Raw genomic sequence first — 18,571 nt, forward strand, 5'->3', positions numbered from 1 at the left:
CACGGTTTTGTAGAACTGACACCAGCTAGATAGTTGTTTAATGAGTTCCCAAATAGCGTCTAAACTTGCAGTCTCCAGGGGTCCAGTCACTGAGTGGAGGGAGGCTGTTCTCCACTGTAGAACCTGACTAGTGTAAAAACAGCTTCCAGGTTTGGTGGCTGCACCAGAAAAGCACAGGAAGCTGACAGGAGTCCTGGGGCTCAGAGGCAGCTTGGAGCGCCCCCAAAGAGCAACGCAGACACCAGAATGGCTTTCACTTTCTCTGACCGCCTTCCTCGTTCACTTTTCTCTGGACATCTCAATTCTCTGTTCTGCATGTGCGTGCTCTCTAACTTTCTCCCACTCTGGTGGGGAAGAAAGGGATTTTTCCTGCTTTCCGTTCATTCTGTGTTAACTATTAGCTGTGTGGTTTGAGTCAATAAGGGGAAGCTGATATTAAGGGCGTATAACCAGTGGGTGATAGAGGGGACAGCCCTGCGACTAGGATCCTGGTCACCACACTCCCAGCATAGTGGTCAAGAGGCTGTGAGTCGCTGGGGACAGTGAAGGAAGAGGCATGTATGTTGGGGGTGCTCTCTGCAAACCTCACCATCCTTAAGTGGGCTCCAGGCCGACTTGTTTTGTTTTCTGGTGATAGGATCAAAGCACTTTGGGGGGATAACTCAGCCTCAACTGCTGCTGGCTTTGGGCGGAAGACTCAGCTTGCTGGAGTCTCTGTCTTGCCGATGTTCTCAAGCACCAGTGTTCCAGAAGCTCCCCTTTTTTTATTCGTGCCTCCAGAGTTCAAGTGTGTTTTAAAAATTCCAGCTAGCTTGCAGGCCTGCGCCAACGAGAGCAGTTCAGGCAGAGGATCTGCTCACACCTGCTGTCTGAGACAACCCAGGAGCCCCCCTGGAAGGCACTCCGGGGCCTTGGGTGGAGAATGGTCCCGGTGGACCTGCTTCTGGTCGATTCTAGCCCCAAGCACAAGTTAGCCTCTCTTTAGTTCTTGCAGCTAGCTCTCATTACCTGTTCTCTGGCATTCCCAGCCACGCAAGAGACACGTGGTTCCCTCATTTCTGTGCCGTCTTTTGTTCCCCACGGCTCACACATTTGTCTGGAAGCGGCCACAGCCTCTCTCCTGCCCCCTCCCCTTCCCCTGCTTCTCCTGTCATCTCATCATTTCCCACATGCCACCAGCTAATTAAAGGAGGTGTTCCCACGGAACCCGTGACACCAGGGGTCCTCTCAGCAGCTGCACTAGTGCGCTAGCCGCACAGAGTGCCGAGACTATCAAAGGATTCTAGGTGGGATGTGGGTGGTGGTGACTTGAACGCTTTCGGGCTGTCACCAAGTTGGCCTCCGCTCCTGAAGGACGCTCTAAAGGAGGCCAGGCAGAGACGGCCGGAAGGAGGGAGTCTTCCACACTGAACACACACAGAGAGAGGTGGGCAGATCAGAACTGACTGGAGGGGGGTCAAGACGCCAAGCCTCAACCGCAGGCCACACAGCCATCCCTACAGGGAGCTCTGCAAATGCTGAGTCTGGTCCTGGGCCCAGGCTGCTGCTGACCTGACACCGCCTGAGGACATCCCTGTCTGGACACATCTCGCCCTCTGGGCGACGCCAAGCAGCTATATCCTCTTCTAGCTGGCGGGACTTTGGGTGCACACAGCTGTATGTTGCACGAGACTCTGGGTGTATCTCTAGCCTCTAGGCCTCCCAGCGGCCACTGCAACATCTGGTACACAGTAGGCATCTGTCACAGTTGCTAGGGTCCATGAAAGTTAAAACAACCGTCAGTGATCACCATTAGTCAGCGTATTGCCCTAACAGTGCTCAGAGAAAATCTGCAATGAGTCTAAGAGGGATAAAGAAGAGAGCGGAGTGTGGTAGGGGATCATGGAGTGTTTCAACGGTAGAAGCCTGGGTGGGGTTTCAAAGGTAGAAGCCTGGGTGGGGCATCAGGTCCCCAGACACAACCTCCTGCTTGAGAATTAAAAATCCTAGAGGGTGAGGGAGCCATAGATGCCTCCTCTACCCCAGAGGCTGAGGCCTAGCTGGTTCAAGGCAGGCCCTACTGCTGCCAGCCTCCATCAGGTCATGTTAAGCTCCCACCGTGTCTCGTGGCTGACATGTCTCCCCGGGTGAATATAAAAATACCCGAAGGAGAGAGCTTCAGCCTTGCTTCTCATGCTGGAAGCTCCAAGCCTCAAGGAGCTGTTTTTACAGCCTCTCACATATTGAATACAGAGGACAGAAAACTTGGGTAATGTAGCAATCCACTCCCCCCCCCAATTAAACAGGAGCTTGGCCCTTTAAATTGTGTGCGGCCAGTAGGAACCCTTAGCCTAAAGGGCTGGCCAAGAAAACAGACCCGTGGAAGGCAGGGTGATAAAATATCAGCATAGAGAGGCTCCCAGGCCGTGTTGGCAGCGTTGTGGGGACCTGAAGTTCAGTGGCAGCCACTGTGCGAAAATGTGCTACTTGTAGTTTAGCAAAAGCAAGGGAAGAAACATGTCAGCTTGTCCTCACCTGGCTTTCTAACTGTAGTGACATGATCCTGTAGGATTTCTGTGTATTATTTGGATTTTTATTCTTTGGGAAATTGAGGGAGGGAGGGAGGGAAGGAGGGAGGGAGGGAGGGAGGGAGGGAGGGAGGGAGGGAGGGAGGGAGGGAGGGGGAAGGAAAGAGGGCAGGCTCTCCGAAGCAAGTGTTTTTATTAGTAAGTTAGTCCCTGCTCCCTGTGTGTGCTCACTGGGAAGCCAGTGCCAAGCCCAGAAGGAAGCAGAAAGGAACCCTTTGAAGAGTGAGACAGAGAAAAAGTGACGGAGAAACTAGGAATAAAGTCAGACCATGCACAAACCTGGCCTTCATCTTCCTCATTTTTATCGGGTCTTCCTGTTTCTAGGTTCCTTTTGGAAGGAAGAGAGCACCAGGCAGGCTACCTTCCTGATTGCAAGTCTGTTCTCAAAGCAGGCTTACCCTTGCAAACTCCCGGGCTTGTCCTGAACAGCGATTTCAAAGAGTTAAAACTGTTTCCATATGTCCAGCATGAGAATGGAGTTTGTAGCCTTTGGCAACCTCAGCCGAATCCAGCTGCAGCTGCTACCTGTGTGTTCCACTGTGTGTGTGTGTGTGTGTGTGTGTGTGTTTGCACGCTCACACATTCTCACACACACCCGAGCGCTTCAAGCCTGTGTGCAGTGACATCTGAACTGTGTTCCGACTATGTCAATGAAACTGTTACGTCTTTGTTGGGGGAGATATTAATTCTGAGCAATTACAGTTCCCTTTCCCCCCGTCCCCTCCCTCCCACCCCTCCCCTCTCTTCATCTGCTCAGCAAGGACCATGGACCATGTCAAACAATATACAACAGAGAAGAATGCAAATAAACTTTAGTCTGCATCGCCCAGCAAGGCAGTTAGCCGCCCACTTGCAAGATACTTAACTCTTGTACACATGATACACAAAGAACGCTAGCTACTTTCACCAATCCCTTTAGACCAAAAAAAAAAAAAGGCAAAAGAACTGATCCTTGTCCCTCTATCTGCGAGGCTGCAGTTCCTCCTGCTAATGAAGGAGCTCTTCCCATGATGCAGTGTGATAAGGATTGGCCTACATGTAGTCCTGCAAGCCACCGCTGATGTTTTCTCGATTAGGTCTCTTATCTCCCATTGAGCTGCCTCTGATGAAGGCCGCTGACAGCAGGATGGCTGGGAAAACATCGGACAGCTCCATCAAATGGCAGCTCTGCTATGACATGTCAGCCAGGACCTGGTGGATGGTAAGTTTGGCGTTGATAACCCTTTCCCACCCTCCCTCCAAATGCCCCCTCCCTTCTTTCCTTGGAGCGCCTCCTTTGTTGTTCCCCACACGTGTTGCAAAGTTCTCTGCCTGTTGAAAGTTCAGGCTCAAGTTGTGGGAGCCTGGAGAGTTCTGCACACCAGTGGGCTAGATAGGATTTCCCACTCTTGTGGCCGGGGCATAGACCTTCTCTTTTAAAGGGCAGGGTGAGTTTGTGTTCACTTTTTAAAAAGAAAAGGAAAAAAAAGGAAAGAAAAAGAAAAAAATGCAAATATTCTGGTCGGCCCTAGGCTGGCTGCTGCAAACTTTACAGGCGGGGCAGTCAGGCTGTAGGGGACTGGAGCTTTCTTGCCTAATTGTTCTTATGTTGATCTTAAAACAGAGCAACGCACTTCTTTCTCCGGGGTCTCAAATAATGATTTAGACGGTGCGTTGTAGCGTGTTGTGTGCAGCTCCCTCATCAGTATGCGACTGTCCCCCACGCTTCGCCTTAAATTGGAATCCACCTCCCTTTCAATGAATACTGTAACTGGAGCAACCACTGATTACTATGCCACTCAGCGTAATTGAATTTAGTTAATGAGGGTATGCATATTCAGTTCATTATTTTTCCTTGCTCAGGCGACTGTGTGTGGGTTTGCTGTTGCTGTTCCCCCTCCATATTTGTCCCAGCTGCAAATGTGGGGAGGAGAAAAAAGAAAAACTACCAGTGCACGAGTGAACCCCGGAATTCAACTTTACAAGTAGTGTCGGGGAAATGACAAGTTTCGGCCTTCTTCAGTCAGGATGCTGGGATGAGAGGCGGGAGCTGGGGGAAAGAAAAACGTGTTCACATTATAAAAGTGCTACATGATAACTTTCAATATGCTGGCCTCTGTGTGTGGACAATGGTCGCTTGTATGCTGCAGCCGTGACATGAATGGGGAAACCTTCCCCAGCCAGCATTTAACGTGGCTATCGAGTTTGTCATTGGCTAGTTTATCTTAGCAATTCTTTAGTTGTTTCTTTTTTTTTTTTGTCTTCCTTTTGCTTTTTCTTTTTTCTATCAATTTGACCCTTGTATTTGTGTCTGGAGAGCTTTGGTTCCTCTGCCTATTTTCACAATTAGTAAAGTTGGAGACAATCTCTCCTGGGTGGGGAGAGATATGACTGCCCCAGTGCTTAGTCCATCTGCAGGATAGAAGGCAGCTCTTTCCAAGGAGTCCTGGTGCTCTTATTAATACCTGTGAGTTTCTGAAAGGTAGACTCAGTGCTGTTGCCTGTGGGCTGGCTCCTCCTGGCAGCTCCCTGAACGGAGACCACACTGCCCGCTGAGGCCCTTCTCCGTGTGCTCTCTCATTAGCTGGGATTTGAGAGCCACAGGAGAGCTACTTGTTGCTGTTTGGCGTCCTCTGTGTCAAAAGACAAGACTCATCTCTCCATCCCTCTCTCCCTCCCTCTCCTCTCCTTTAATTCTCGTTAAAGCCCATTTCACAACCGATCTAACTCTCCTCCAGTGTTGCAAAAATGTCTGAAAGACTTGTCCTACATGCCTAAACCAAGGCTCTGAAGTGATATTTTAATGGTGACTCTGTTTCCTGAAACTCATGTTAAGATGGTCTAAGAACTGGGCTCTAAAGTGAATATTTTCACTAGGTGAAATATTTGCTGTTGGGGGAAAAATGCTGAGAAATTTTACTTGAAAACAGATCGGTGTAGCATAGTTATTGGTCACTAATTCGCCCTTGAATTGATCCTTTTCCTCTGCAGTCTGCTTCACCAGGGGAAGTGCCTTGTGAGCACTTGTCTTTAAAGATGTGCAGAGATGATCATTTATTTTTTAATTATGTGATTTTGTTGCCCTCTAAGATGCAGATGAAGGACAAGGACATGTCTGGAGATACAATACCAAGTTGGAAATGTTTGCACAAGTTATTTTTTATATTTAGATTTAATTATGTTACATGAATGGCGTGCAAGGTTCTTCCTAGGATGATTCCGTTTTAATGGACTTTGGTAATTTGGGACTGAAGTATTTACGAGATTATTATTTAATATGTCATTAGAAACTTGGGGTGACAGGTGCTTTGTGGGACACCTAATTAACCCAGCTACATTCTTGCTCATCTTTAGTACAGTGCTAGAAAGAGCAGGAAGCAAACATGGCCACCTGAGTGTTACTGCCCCGGTTTTATAAGGTGCAAGACACATTCTTAATGTGCTTTAAAATTCTTACAATCTCTTTCATTGTGGTTCTCCTCTTAACCATGAAACCGACTCTTTCATTTTTATAATTACTTCAGGGTTTTGTATAAGAAAGGATACTGTATCCTTGTTCTGCTTAATCAAATGAAATTTTAGTAACCAAAGCCTGAATTCCAAAGCCGCAGTGTCAACGTACCGACAGTTGCTTCCTGACTCATTGTCTGTTCCACTTAGATTTTCTTTCTGTGTGACAATGATCATAAATTCTACTTGACAGGGGAAAAAGCCCAAACAAGCCATGGTTGTCCAATTCTACATCTGTTTCCCTTCCTAGATAGGCATGTTTTGGTAAAACAGAGGGAGAAAAAACATCTTATTGAGACAGCTCAATAAACAAGTATAGGAAGAATAAACTCTTGTGCGTGTGTGTGTGTGTGTGTGTGTATGTCAACTATCATCCACACGTGTGCAGTTTTTAAAAGATGAATCCTGTGTGTTTTACTTTTATGAGCGTATGTAATATGTGTTAACTATCATGTGTATAGTTTTTAACCTGGTAAGTTTTACTCTTGTGAGCATTTGAAGTGTGAGTTAACTATCACCTATATTGTGTTTTCTTTTTTTTAATGCTCAGCTGTGTATGTGTTACTTGAATGTGTGCTGTGTGTATTTAATGCGTGTACATAGTGTATTTTTTTAAATGATGAACTTCACATTTTACTTCTTTAGATGACTTCCTACATGATTTCTTTCCAGGAGAGCAAGCCTGAGAGTGATCTCACAACAGTTTGTCGGTTATATTTAGAGTTCTCTTGATGACCTTTCGAGTTATTTGCAAATACTACTTAGTCTGTGTTAAAGATACATCTCATGTATCTCACCACTGGTTATTGGAGATGCGCTATGTTTCCTTTTAAACTGTTGGCAAATAAAACTAACATGAGTGATTTCCGGAATTCTCATTTTGTTTTGCATTGTTTATTTAAAGCTCTCTGAGAGGGAGAGAGAATTCTATTAAATCTTCTTTGGTAGCTGTTTGGAACTTCAAGGGGGCAGATCCGCACCAGACATAATTTTCTTCCCTCTAAGTTTCCTAGGTCTAATCCTTTGATCTCATCAGAACTAGGCCAGAATGTTGGCAAGTTTACCTTAATTGTAAAGACTTACTATTTAAATATTAATCCCTAAAATTAATTTGAAAACAAACCACTTATCTATGAAATCTGAAGTTCTTTTAAGTATTAATTAAGGTAAATGGATAGATCAGCACAAAAACTGAAGTAGACCTTATATTGTCAGTCATGGGGCTATTTTTGTTGAATATATGTTACTCTGTTAACTAAGACAGAATGCAAACTTTTCTTGAAAGAAAGTAATTTTTCTGTGTTTTATGAAGTTGAGCTAAGTTCCTTTATACAGTTTTATCACGTGACTTAAGGCAATGCTAATAAAATAACAATGTCATTAAATGATTCACTTTTTGTTTCGTGGCCTTAATAATCAGACTTTGCTCTCAGTGTCAGTTTTAACTAGTTAGATGACAGATGTCTGTGAAAAGATAACTGCATCGAAGAGACAATCAAAATGGAAAATATTTTTCTAAACTCTTTGAGAATTTGAGGCAAATTTAGGTTTATAATTGTCTACTTTTCATTGACAGTTCTAATATTAGCATCTTCTTAGAAATCTAGTATCTTTTTACTACTAACCAGAGTGTTTCTGGACCATCTACTAAATATATGAAAAATTATCTGTGAATAAGGCTCTTTCCTGGTACAAGAGTGAACAGAACCCAGTGACTAATAACCTAGTATAGGCACCGAGACGATCTTCTGGCCCTGTAGACATGTATCTGAAAAACCAAAACACAGCCTTTATTTCATGTCAAATTCTAGCTGACCTCTAAAAGTGAGGCCGAAATCAGCAGACATCACACAACTAATAACCACATGAAGCACTTTCCAGAAGACGCGGTGTCCGTGGATAGACTCTGTTTACAGTGCTGGCGACTAAGATGTCTATGTTTTGTTCAACATCATCAGGTCCACACTATGTGCCAGGCCTTGGCGCAGGCGCAGCAACCCTATCTGCCTTCACTGGAATCAGACCCACATCACAGCATTAAAGGAGGTGTCCGCGCTTTAGTGTGCTGCTGAAGGGCTTCTCTTTCCCCAATTGTTGGATGATGGAGGAGACTCACATGCCTAAACCAAGCATAGCCAGTGCATCTCCCAATATCCTTTCCCAGACCCTGGGTGAATACTAACACGACCATCACCTCTACGGTGTCTCCTACACAGTTAATGGCTTGGATAAAGAATAATGGTCAATTCTAACTATTCTAAAAGCCACTTCTGTGTGGAGCAGCCACTACGGTGAGGAATACAGTGTCTGCAAGAAAGAGGCTTCATGCTCTAAATAACATACTGCCTTTTAAATCTCTCAAATGCCATTACCAGTGGGATATGTTTTTTCCTTTACATCTCCCATCCCTTTATTATTTAGTGACATAGGCTCATTTATAATGCCATTTTTAATATGTGAAACCAGCTTTCAATAACAGGGAGCTGTGCAGAAGACGTGTTGAAGGACATGGGTAGACACTCTAAGATGTTTTCTAACAGGGGAACAGCTTCTGGGCCGATTTCCGTGAGCTGTTTTCCCTCACCCTTGCATGGCCACCGCGGCACCACTACACACAAACTTTGGATCCTATCTTAACAAGCAGCGATTAGATGGTTATTAATTTAATCAGAGGGTAAGGAAACACAAGTGCCGCCTCGTCTCCTTTCCAGCTCTTTTTTTTTTTTTTTTTTTTGAAGCAAAGGGTCGTGTTCTCAAGGGTGATATTGCTTCCATCTATGGGAAAGCTGGTGTTGATTTTCCAGTTTAGAGGCTGGTCAACAGAGAGCTATCTGATTCTGAGTGTCACCGAGACCGTGGCAGAGTTCTCTAACGTGGCTGAGCCGTGTCAGTCACCACAGGCATTTTTCTAGTCCCCGAAACTGTTATTTTGTGACATTGTAATGTGGATCCTCCTAAAAGGCTGAGCACATGGACTCAGCTACTGGCAAATACAGCAGGGCAGGGAGAAGGGATGGCATCCCTTCCTTGCATTTCCATGTACGACATAGTCACAGAAACTAAATGTGAAGACAAGGAGTCGGGCTAAGGGGCGCACACAGCATTGCTGTGTGCTTCATCGCCTGTAAGTCACTTAAATTGCAGTGCTTGGTAGAGTCAGAAGACTAGAAAGGACCCTGTGTGTGTTATTCTGGTCATTATTATTGTGTCAACTGACACTTGGTACAGCGTGCCACAGGACACATTTAATGTGGCACGTACTGGATGGCTTTGGTGACCGTTTTCATTTCTCACTGTCCTAAAATAAATCCTAACATTGTGCTTCCCCCCAAAATTACTTAGTTCAGTGAGTGGCTGCTTTTTCTCACATACAGTGTTCATGTTCCAAGTTTGTACATAATGGATATGTTTATGAGCACGGGGCTGAATCCTGGGAAATGTAGATTCCGTGACCTCTGGCAAATGAATTTGCTCATCCTGCGCTGGTAGAGGCAGCTGTAAAGTGCAGATAATCATTCTCATTACTTGTCTCTCCAACCTGTCGTGAGGATGAATGAGACAGAGCCAGCAAGGCACCTGGTGAATGCAAGGTTCACGACACCCACCCAAGGGGCCTAACACAAACTCTATTTATTCAGGCTCAGATCCAAGCACTTAGTAGGTACTCACAAATACTCATAATGGGCTATAACATTTTCAAGGTGTCTTTTAGAACTATGGTGGCTTTTTCCAGTTCACTCACATAAATATTGTGTGTGTGTGTGTGTGTGTGTGTGTGTAAACTACATACATTCATAAGCTATAAAAATTTAGTGTTTTCCCTCTCAGATTGTTACAGATTTCTCACAAGCAGTGCCTCCTAAAGCATTTTAGATGCTTAAGATCTGTTGGCTAATGCTATGTATTAGCTTAGTTTTAATTTTAAACATTGACTACTATGATTTTAAAGGTAAAAAAACCAATGACTTTTGAGGGGCTCTTATTTGCCAGGTGTCTGCCACGTACTTGGGAAGGCAATTTATATAAAGCATCTCATTCAGACTTCAGCACAGCGTAATAAAACAGGCATTACCAGCCCCATGCTGCAGATGAGGCCACTCGACTCAGAGGTTTAGTAACTTGGTAGAGGGCACTCCACTCCGAGGGAGGAGGGACTGAGACACAGTTTAAAAACCAGAAGTGTTGATCTTGTTTCTTTCTGGAGCCTGGTGTGGGGGCTGCTTCATCCCCGTGACCTGGGTGCTACCTCACATCTTATAAATATCATGAGGCATTTGACTATTGTCTGGCCTGCATATGCCTGCCTCCAACTTCATTTCTCCCCTCTTTCCCAGGCTCTACTCCTCCTTGTGTTGAGCACGCCAGTATGCTCACTTGCTCTGAGAGCCATAGGGCTCTGGACAGGGAGGTGGAGTGAATTGTTGAAAATGTGATTCCGTTCATCTCCTCTCGAGGCAATTAGACTGACTGTAGTCACAAGTCATCTGGAGAGAAATTTCTGGAAGCATACTGGCAAGTGAAGTGTTTGTGCTATTTAGGTTTTGGTGTCCACTCATCTCCTAGAACTCTAGTGACACTGTAGTGAGGTGACGTTTGGTAAACAACCTGAAACTATTCAAGGAAAAGGAAACCAATCTGCACGTCCTATCAGTTGCTGCTGTCACCTGAGTGGGCAAAGGGGATCTTTCAGACTTTTGTCCGTGTTCTGGAGTGTGAATAAAGGGGATTTTCACCAGACAACAGAGGAACTCTTGATGTCTAAAGCGTCACGTGATAACCTTGGCAGATTCTGTGGCTGAACTCAAAAGATTAGTTCTTCAAATCACAAGGCTAAATCACCTTCACCCTGTAAAACAGCAGGGCCCCTACTGCCTTTTGTATGTCTAATAAGACAGCAAGAAATAAGGAAAAATCTCCCAATGCTACCTTGTGTTATAACTCGCCAACTTCTTTATTGATAGATAGCTTTGCTCTTAAAATCTCTGTCATTTGTCCATGGATTTTACTGTTTCAGCCTCCACTTAGTGTGCATTAAAATTGAAGGATTTGGCTAGTTACAGGTAGATGGCACATGATATTGTAAATAATTTTCCATTATTTAACTTTATGTGTATGAGTGTTTTACTTGCATGCATGTCTGCGCAACATGTGAATGCTTAGTGTCAAAGAGGTCAAAAGAATGCTTTCTTCATCATATGACCAGGAACTGGAGTTATAGATGGCTATGAGCTGCCGTATGGATACTGGAAACTGAGTCCAGGCCCTCTGCAAGATCAGCAAATGCTCTTAACCTTTAAGCTAGTGTTTGTCAACCCTCCCGATTCTCTGACCCTTTAGTACAGTTTCTCATGGTGTGGTGACCCCAACCATACAATTATCTTTGTTGCTACTTCATAACTGTAATTTTGCTGCTGTTATGAATCTTATTGTAAATGCTTTGGGAAATGGAGGTTGGTCAAAGGGTTGGGACCCACAAGAACCACTGTTCTGAGTCATTTCGAATCTAGTTTTAGGATTGTTAGGAGTAGCAACATCAGCAGCAACTCTTTGAGATAAAACAACAGCACAGTTTAGGATGGTTCTATGCTGCGTGTGACCTGCATGTATGACGGTTGAATGTGAGTGAAGGCATGTGAGTATATGACATTGGTTCTGTGTAGATGTAAGATTTGTCTAATTTGGTTGCTTAGGTGTGGATACAAACTTATAAATCCCAAGAAACAGGGAGCAGGACTTCTCTATTATCCCTAAACAGTATAGCACACAAAGGGCTTCTAATAAATCATGGCTAAGTTGCATCAAGACAGTTATCTCTCCCTCCCTACGCCCCTCCCCGTTTGCTGGTGGCATCCTTCTGAGGCCCCAGTCTCTGAGCCGACGGATGACGATGGGCCACCAGGCTGTAGCCTGAGACCTCAGGTGGCCTATGCTCAATGAAACTACATGTGTTAGAAGTATGTTTGGGCTAAGATGAAGCTTAGAGTCTGAAGCTGAGGGAAAGAGTGGATGACACTCAGGAGAAGCAAAAGCAGCCAATCCTGTGTCCCTTCAGGAGACACATCGTTGCTGAGGAAGGCTGGCGATGAGCAATTCATGGCATGTTCACACCTCACTCCCGTGCTCTCTCATTGCCTTCTTCATGGTGACTAGACCGTTCAGAGGGCCTGGGAGAAACACCTCACTCCCGTGCTCTCTCATTGCCATCTTCGTGGTGACTAGACCTTTTAGAGGGTCTGGGAGAGGCTGATGTACTTGACAGGATACATGATCATGCTAACACACTATGGAGTTGCTGTGATGTTCAGCTTATTGTTGATGAAATGAAGTTCATTTAAGAAGATCACTTTTCTGAGCTAGTGAGCTAATAATTCAGGAGTTAAAGTAGGCATCAGGACTTGAATTTGAGCCTGAGAATCCACATCAAAAGCCAGGTGTGGTGGCGTGTTCTTGTACTCCTGGAGTCGGGAATGCAGGGATGAGGGGATACCCAGGGGATACACTAACTGGTGAGAGTTCCGAGTATCAGTGAGAGACTTTGTCTCAAGGAAAGGTATTGTCCTCTGGCCTCCACCCACACAGAGAGGCTACCTTTCCATTCTAAATGGCCTTTTCCCACATCTGTCCCTTTCTGGTGATGTTGGAAAGGCCTCTGTTGTAGATTGGCATTTTGACAGAGTTTTGCGGAGGAGTCAGAAGTGTGAGCCGGGAATACTAGAAACCTAGGATGAAGCAGATAGAGGGTGTAAAGGGAGACAGGTCCTGGGGGAAGCGGGGGAGAAAAAGTAGCCAAGCACTAACTGCTTCTAAATCGTCCTAGAAAGGGATCTTTAGAGAGAAGGGACCACCTCTGGGCTTAGCCCTGCTTCAGCAAGGTTTGCTGGTGTGTGGGCGATAACTTGGTGCCCAGCTTCCCAGGCCTGTATCCCAGTATGCTGGTTATAAACACCTCAGCCCCAAATTTAGCTCATGGGAGGCCACCTGCCCCTGTTCCTGGGACTCCCTTCCCACACAGCTGTCATGAAACAAACTTGAATATTCTAAAAAGCCTCTAAAAAGCTGGTAGGTTCTTAGCCAGCTACTTCCGCAGCACACACCACATAGGATGGAGTTACTTGTCTGCCAATGTTCCTTCACTAATCACTCCCCAGGCACTTATGTGGAATCTTACTGTATACTTGTGATGGAGAATCACAGGACTAAAGTCAGCTGTGGACAAATGTTTGCACTCCCACCACACACTGCAGTCATGGTTGCCATCAGAGGCAGCAGCGCTCCTCCTCCGGTGGAACCTTTGCCTCAAAGGGACAAGGAAGGAGCTACATTGACAGGGAACTTCCCAGGTGGCTTCAATGTACACTACCCAGCTCAGGGTGCAGTGCTGATACGGATACAAACCTAGCAGAAGTTCCTCAAGGTAAATAGATTTGCATTTGCAATCTGGACCTTGGGCAGGTGAAAACAGGAGATCACATGCCTACAATTAACACTATTTAAGCTCTAGAATCCATCCCAGAGAGCAGTGGTGGTGGTGGTTTTGTGGAATCACACATAGCTCCTTCTTATTCATGGACGAGCAATCTCACACAAATGTCTATTGCTTCTAAAATTTGCACCAGCTCATTCTTCCATAGAATTGAAGAGTTTTGTGTGCTACAGTGGTCACCAGGACTAGGCACTGTCACCAATAGAAGGACTAATGTTCAATTGCCGTTTCATTTTCCAATAAGATACTCGTTTTCTTATGTGAGGCTATTCATTATATTGGCACGAAAGATGTATTAAGTGGAACCCCACATAATACAAACCACATGTTTATGTAGGATAAACGTTCAATCAATTAGTTTATACATACAAATGGTGGAATATTAATGACACATGTTAGCTTGGAGTGGGAAAAAAGCCAACGTAGCTAATTGATGCATTGATCCTCGGAACCTTAGTGCAGATGTGAACCTTTGACTTCATCACAAGTGATTTGGCTGACAAACAGTAGCTTGTAATTATTGTTGAGCCATCATAAATTAATTAAGAAATCAATCAATCAGCTCAGCACGCAGCACAGCCACCTATGTCAGCTGGGCCCCTCCCCTCCTCCTCGCTCCTCACAGGCCTTCCTTATGGGAAGCACGGAAATGTTAGCCCGTGTCAGTTTGCTTTTTCCTAAACTTCCATAACGACTCCCCAATCATAGTATAAATTCTACAGATCCTTGGGATAAGTATAGTAATTGTTAGAATATTAATAGAAAGCATAACTATTGAGTATTGGAAGGCTTTTGGATAAAGCTGTTTTCCCAAATCAGGAACACTGAAATGGCTCCAGTTTCTTAGCAAATAGCCATTCTTCAGGGTCCGAGCGGCTGCCTAGATGACGGTATTGTCCAAAGAGATGTTTTTCTGATCATGTTTTTACTTGAATTTTATTTTTGAAAGACTCCAGTAACTGAGAAAATTGCTTTTATCGAAATGTGATGTAAAGTTGCGTCTTTTCCAAATAACCCGATCCTTTAAGCTTTCCTGCATGATAGCCTGTCTGCTATGGACTTGACACATCCCATCTTATCTAAGTCTGGCAGCAACACTGACGTGTGAGTGCGTATGATTGCCATTTTACAGCAAAGACACCAGACTGCAGAGCTTTGAGATAGTTCATCCATGTTTACTCAGCTGAGAATGGACAGACCCGGGAGTAAAGCCATCATGGCCAACTAAAGGTATTCAAGAACTCCTGAACAGCCCAGTACCTCCCGTGTCATGAGATATTGATGACATTTAGTCAAATGCAAAGGGAGCTTGGCATTTTTAATTGGATAGCAAGTCATTGTTTTTCTGGATTAAAAAAACCTCTTCTGGTGACTTGATAAAATATTTAAAAACAGAGCAAGGATATCTTTCTTGAATCTGCTTTCAGGACATTTGAAAGGGTACAGGACCTCTGACGCCCTCCTTGTCTTGTTCAGGAAAGCATCCACCCTGTCAGCTAGAAGCCTCTTCTACCTCTTCACTAATATGCTGTCATTACCTGCCTTTAGATTGCTTCTTTTTTCTCCATCAATACGAGCTGTGGAATTTCAACCAATCCAAGAACCCAAAAGTTCAAAGAATGCTATAAACTGTTCTGAAGACAAAAGCCAGCCATTTGACTCTCCAGTCTGACTCGTTTTGATTTTAAACATCTTATTTTTTCCTCCGTGTGTGTGTGTGTGTGTGTGTGTGTGTGTGTGTGTGTGTATCACACATGTGGAAGTCAGAAGAAGACTTTGAGGAGCCAGTTTTCTTCTGCCCTGTAAGTTCCAGGTGGTCAGGCTTAGCTTTGCCCACTGAGCCGTCACAGCAGCCTATGACTGTACAAAGTTAATGACGTTCACTGGTTCCTAATGCCTTGGCCTTCCAACCACATTGCCTGGCACACACATAAATCCCATAAAATTTGAATATATAAGGCACTCTTTATGCTTAATATTCTAAATTCTTTTAATAATTATCAGTGCATTCTGATTCATTATTTAAATCAAACACTGTTTCTTTAAATTAATATCTTGACCCATTGATCACCTGGCTTGAGAAACACCTGCATATGAAGTCTCCATGAAAGCTGAATTCAATCCTCGCCCAGAGTAGTTCTGGTTCTTGTCTTTACAGGCCTCCCATGATTAGAATCTCACCTTTTAAAGGAATTTCCTATTATTTGGATGTAATAATTGCAAGGACTGTGATCTTAAGCTATGGTCTCTTGTAGAACACTCCACTGGGGTGTTTGCTCCACATCCAGAAGAGCCAGGCAGTCCTTGACAGAAGGTCAGGTGGGAACCATCTCCAAACTGTCAGGCTTCCTGTTCATGACTGTTGAGTTCTTGTCTTCCATGCTGAAGTCATGACTATTAAGCCACATCCTTAGTTTTAAAATAAGGTGATAGAACGAGACTCAGGAGTTTTAGGGGAAATATAGTAGGAGCTGGTGTTCAGTTGTTCAGTGGGAACATAAAGAAATGAGCTTTTATAGAAACAATCATAGCAGGGTATAGAGTGGGTGTGTCTCTGAGGAGGCCTCAGCCCTGAAGACGCCACGTATGATGAGGGTTACTGCACTGCGTATAGTCTCGCGTGAACAAGCAAAGTCAGAAAGTACAGTTATTTGTTTTAGTCTAGTCTCTGCAGTTTCCCCAGCCTACATTTCCTTGTGTTCATAAAGCAGAGAACTTAAGGGGAGCTAAAGTTAAAATGGGAGAGAAAGGGGGATGTAAAATTATACCTGGAGAGTTTCAAATCATGTTGAGTCACAAGAGCCCTTCCCTTAAGGGCCTGAACTCCCGGCATGCCAGAAATTGGTGACTAGTTGGAAAAACAGGACTTAGTGTCCTTGACCATTTCTTGGAATAACAGAAAGATGCACTTCATAAGACTATGGTGAGGCCTGAAGGAATTTGTACGTATTACCTCGACTTGGGGTAGCCCTCATGTTTAATGACAAATGGAGGACAGACAGTCTTTACAGTGGGATACTTTATAATAAGGAATACGTACAGACAAGAAAAACAACAATAAAAAATAGTTTAAAACACAAAACTGCAAATATTCTTCACCCCCACCCCACCCAAAAAGTTATAGACACTGAATCCTGGAATGTGTTCTCTCTCGGCAGTCAAGCAACTGGGGATCGAGGGAAGTAGCTCAGCCAGGCTCCTCAGAGGCTCCCTTTAGTCTGCTCTGACAAGGTGATTTCTTCTTGGTTCTGAGTTCCTGCCCGTTTCAATTCACTTGCTGTTCCTGCCACACACTCCATGTTGCTCCGAGCTCGACTATGAACAATTGGGAAGCAGAAAGGCAGTCCTACTTGACATTTCTCATTCTCCTGTCTCTGCCCACTAGTCTCCCTGCTTTTCAGAGTCACTCCTGTTCAACTTACAAATGAGATGAACTGTGAACAGTCACTGTGAGACATTATACAGACCCGCACTGAGGTTCCCAGGGGAAGGCACTGTCACCTGTGTGGACCAGAATACTGTTGTCTCTAAGCAGCCAGGGTGCAGGCAACAACACCCTGCCCTTCCTTCATCAGCTGCGTAGTGATTCTCCCAACACTACCAGGGATAGGGATTCTCCTGTGGATCGGATGCGGAGGTGGGAGTGAAAACAGGGAGTGTGGCTTTGACTTCTGGAGCATCAGACCGGCTGGAGAGGCTTCTGCTCAGTCAGGAGTCCTGCATTTTGCACTCCTGGCAAGTCGAGTGACAGTAGTTCCGCTGCTCTTCCTTCCTCTGCTCCTCTCGGCTGCCCCTTTATTCCTGTTTCTCTCCAAACTTCCCCTGGGCTCAGAAACCGATACAGGTGTGAGGGGTTAGGCGTAGGCACTGGGGGTAAGCCTACATACAGCTTCCTGACTTTCCCTTGGCATGTACTCTCCTCCTACCGCCCCACTCCATTGAGACCTCACTCCTGGATGCTAGATCACGGTGAAGACTGAGGACCCCATGCTACCTGGTGGAGCAGCAGGTGACAGCAATCAGTGAGCAATGGGTCCATCAGTGTGTAAGGATGGTCAGGAGGTGAGTCTAGGAGCCAGGAAAATGAACTCCACCTTCAAGCAGCCTTGCTCAACCAGCCACGGCAAGTCAAGAAATGCCTGTGTTCATATATCTCAGCTCCTGTCCTTGTGGCCTGGGCCTGGGGATTGAGGGCATCTCAGCCTCTGCACATGTGTTTGTGATGACCTTGTCACAAACGTCCTATCATGTAGAACGTCCATCCATGCGATGGTGTGGAAATTCAAGCTTTCCTTCCCCATTAATACTGTATTTGCAACTGTGAGTCTGTTCATGCTGCCCACAATTTTTCATGAAGTATTATAACAAAAACCATGTGAACAAAGCAGGCTTAGTTCCGTTTCCTGTGACATACCCAGTGTGGGAAGAAAGTGAACACTTGCGCTCTTTGCTGGTGAGAGACGGGCTTCTTCGAACTTCTATAGGACACCTAACTCATAGGCACTTGAGTCTTCTTGGCAGTGCTACAGCTTCATCAGAGGCAGGGACGGGGAGGAAAGCGCTAATTCCTAAGGAGGGACCCACACGTGCAAAGACCCAGTGGCAACGGAGAGTGTGGCTCTGGACCCAGAAACGGCACAGACCCAGTGGCAACGGAGAGCGTGGCTCTGGACCCAGAAACGGCACGCTGAACGAAGCGCTGTGTTGTAAGTGAGGCACTTACATTATACAGGGAAGTCCACAGCCCTGCCACGTTGCTGACTGATGTCAAGAAAAAAGTCCAAGAGCAGGACCGGAGGCTGCTGTTACCCCTCCTCACCCCTCACACATGTACATAGCATGTGCACACACACACACACACACCGCCACCGCCACCACCATGCATCTACTGTAGGACAAGGATTTCATTATAGAGAGACTTCACAGACCTAGATCAAGTAACCTGGGATGCGGGACTGAGCTCAGATGGCTGCTGTTTGTGCAAGCGTCTGCCGCGGCCAGCCTCTGAGTCTGCCGCCAGATGTACTGTGTT

General features: G+C 45.3%; 1 protein-coding gene across 5 annotated transcripts in view; it reads left to right on the top strand.

Moving 5' to 3' along the window:
• Window positions 1–3,645: 3,645 nt before the first annotated feature.
• Window positions 3,646–18,571, top strand: part of Nfib (nuclear factor I B) — a 412,093-nt gene continuing 397,167 nt past the window's right edge. For 2 of the 5 annotated variants that reach the window (XM_040756251.1, XM_040756254.1), the window contains exon 1: window positions 3,646–3,768. In XM_040756251.1, the coding sequence (XP_040612185.1) occupies window positions 3,673–3,768 (96 nt within the window). In that variant the 5' untranslated portion in view covers window positions 3,646–3,672. The remainder of the gene's footprint in view (window positions 3,769–18,571) is intronic. The other 3 variants (XM_040756252.1, XM_040756255.1, XM_040756256.1) reach the window with 3 other exon arrangements.

Source organism: Mesocricetus auratus, unplaced genomic scaffold (assembly GCF_017639785.1).
Source record: "Mesocricetus auratus isolate SY011 unplaced genomic scaffold, BCM_Maur_2.0 Super-Scaffold_100014, whole genome shotgun sequence".
NCBI classification, from domain to species: Eukaryota; Metazoa; Chordata; class Mammalia; order Rodentia; family Cricetidae; genus Mesocricetus; species Mesocricetus auratus.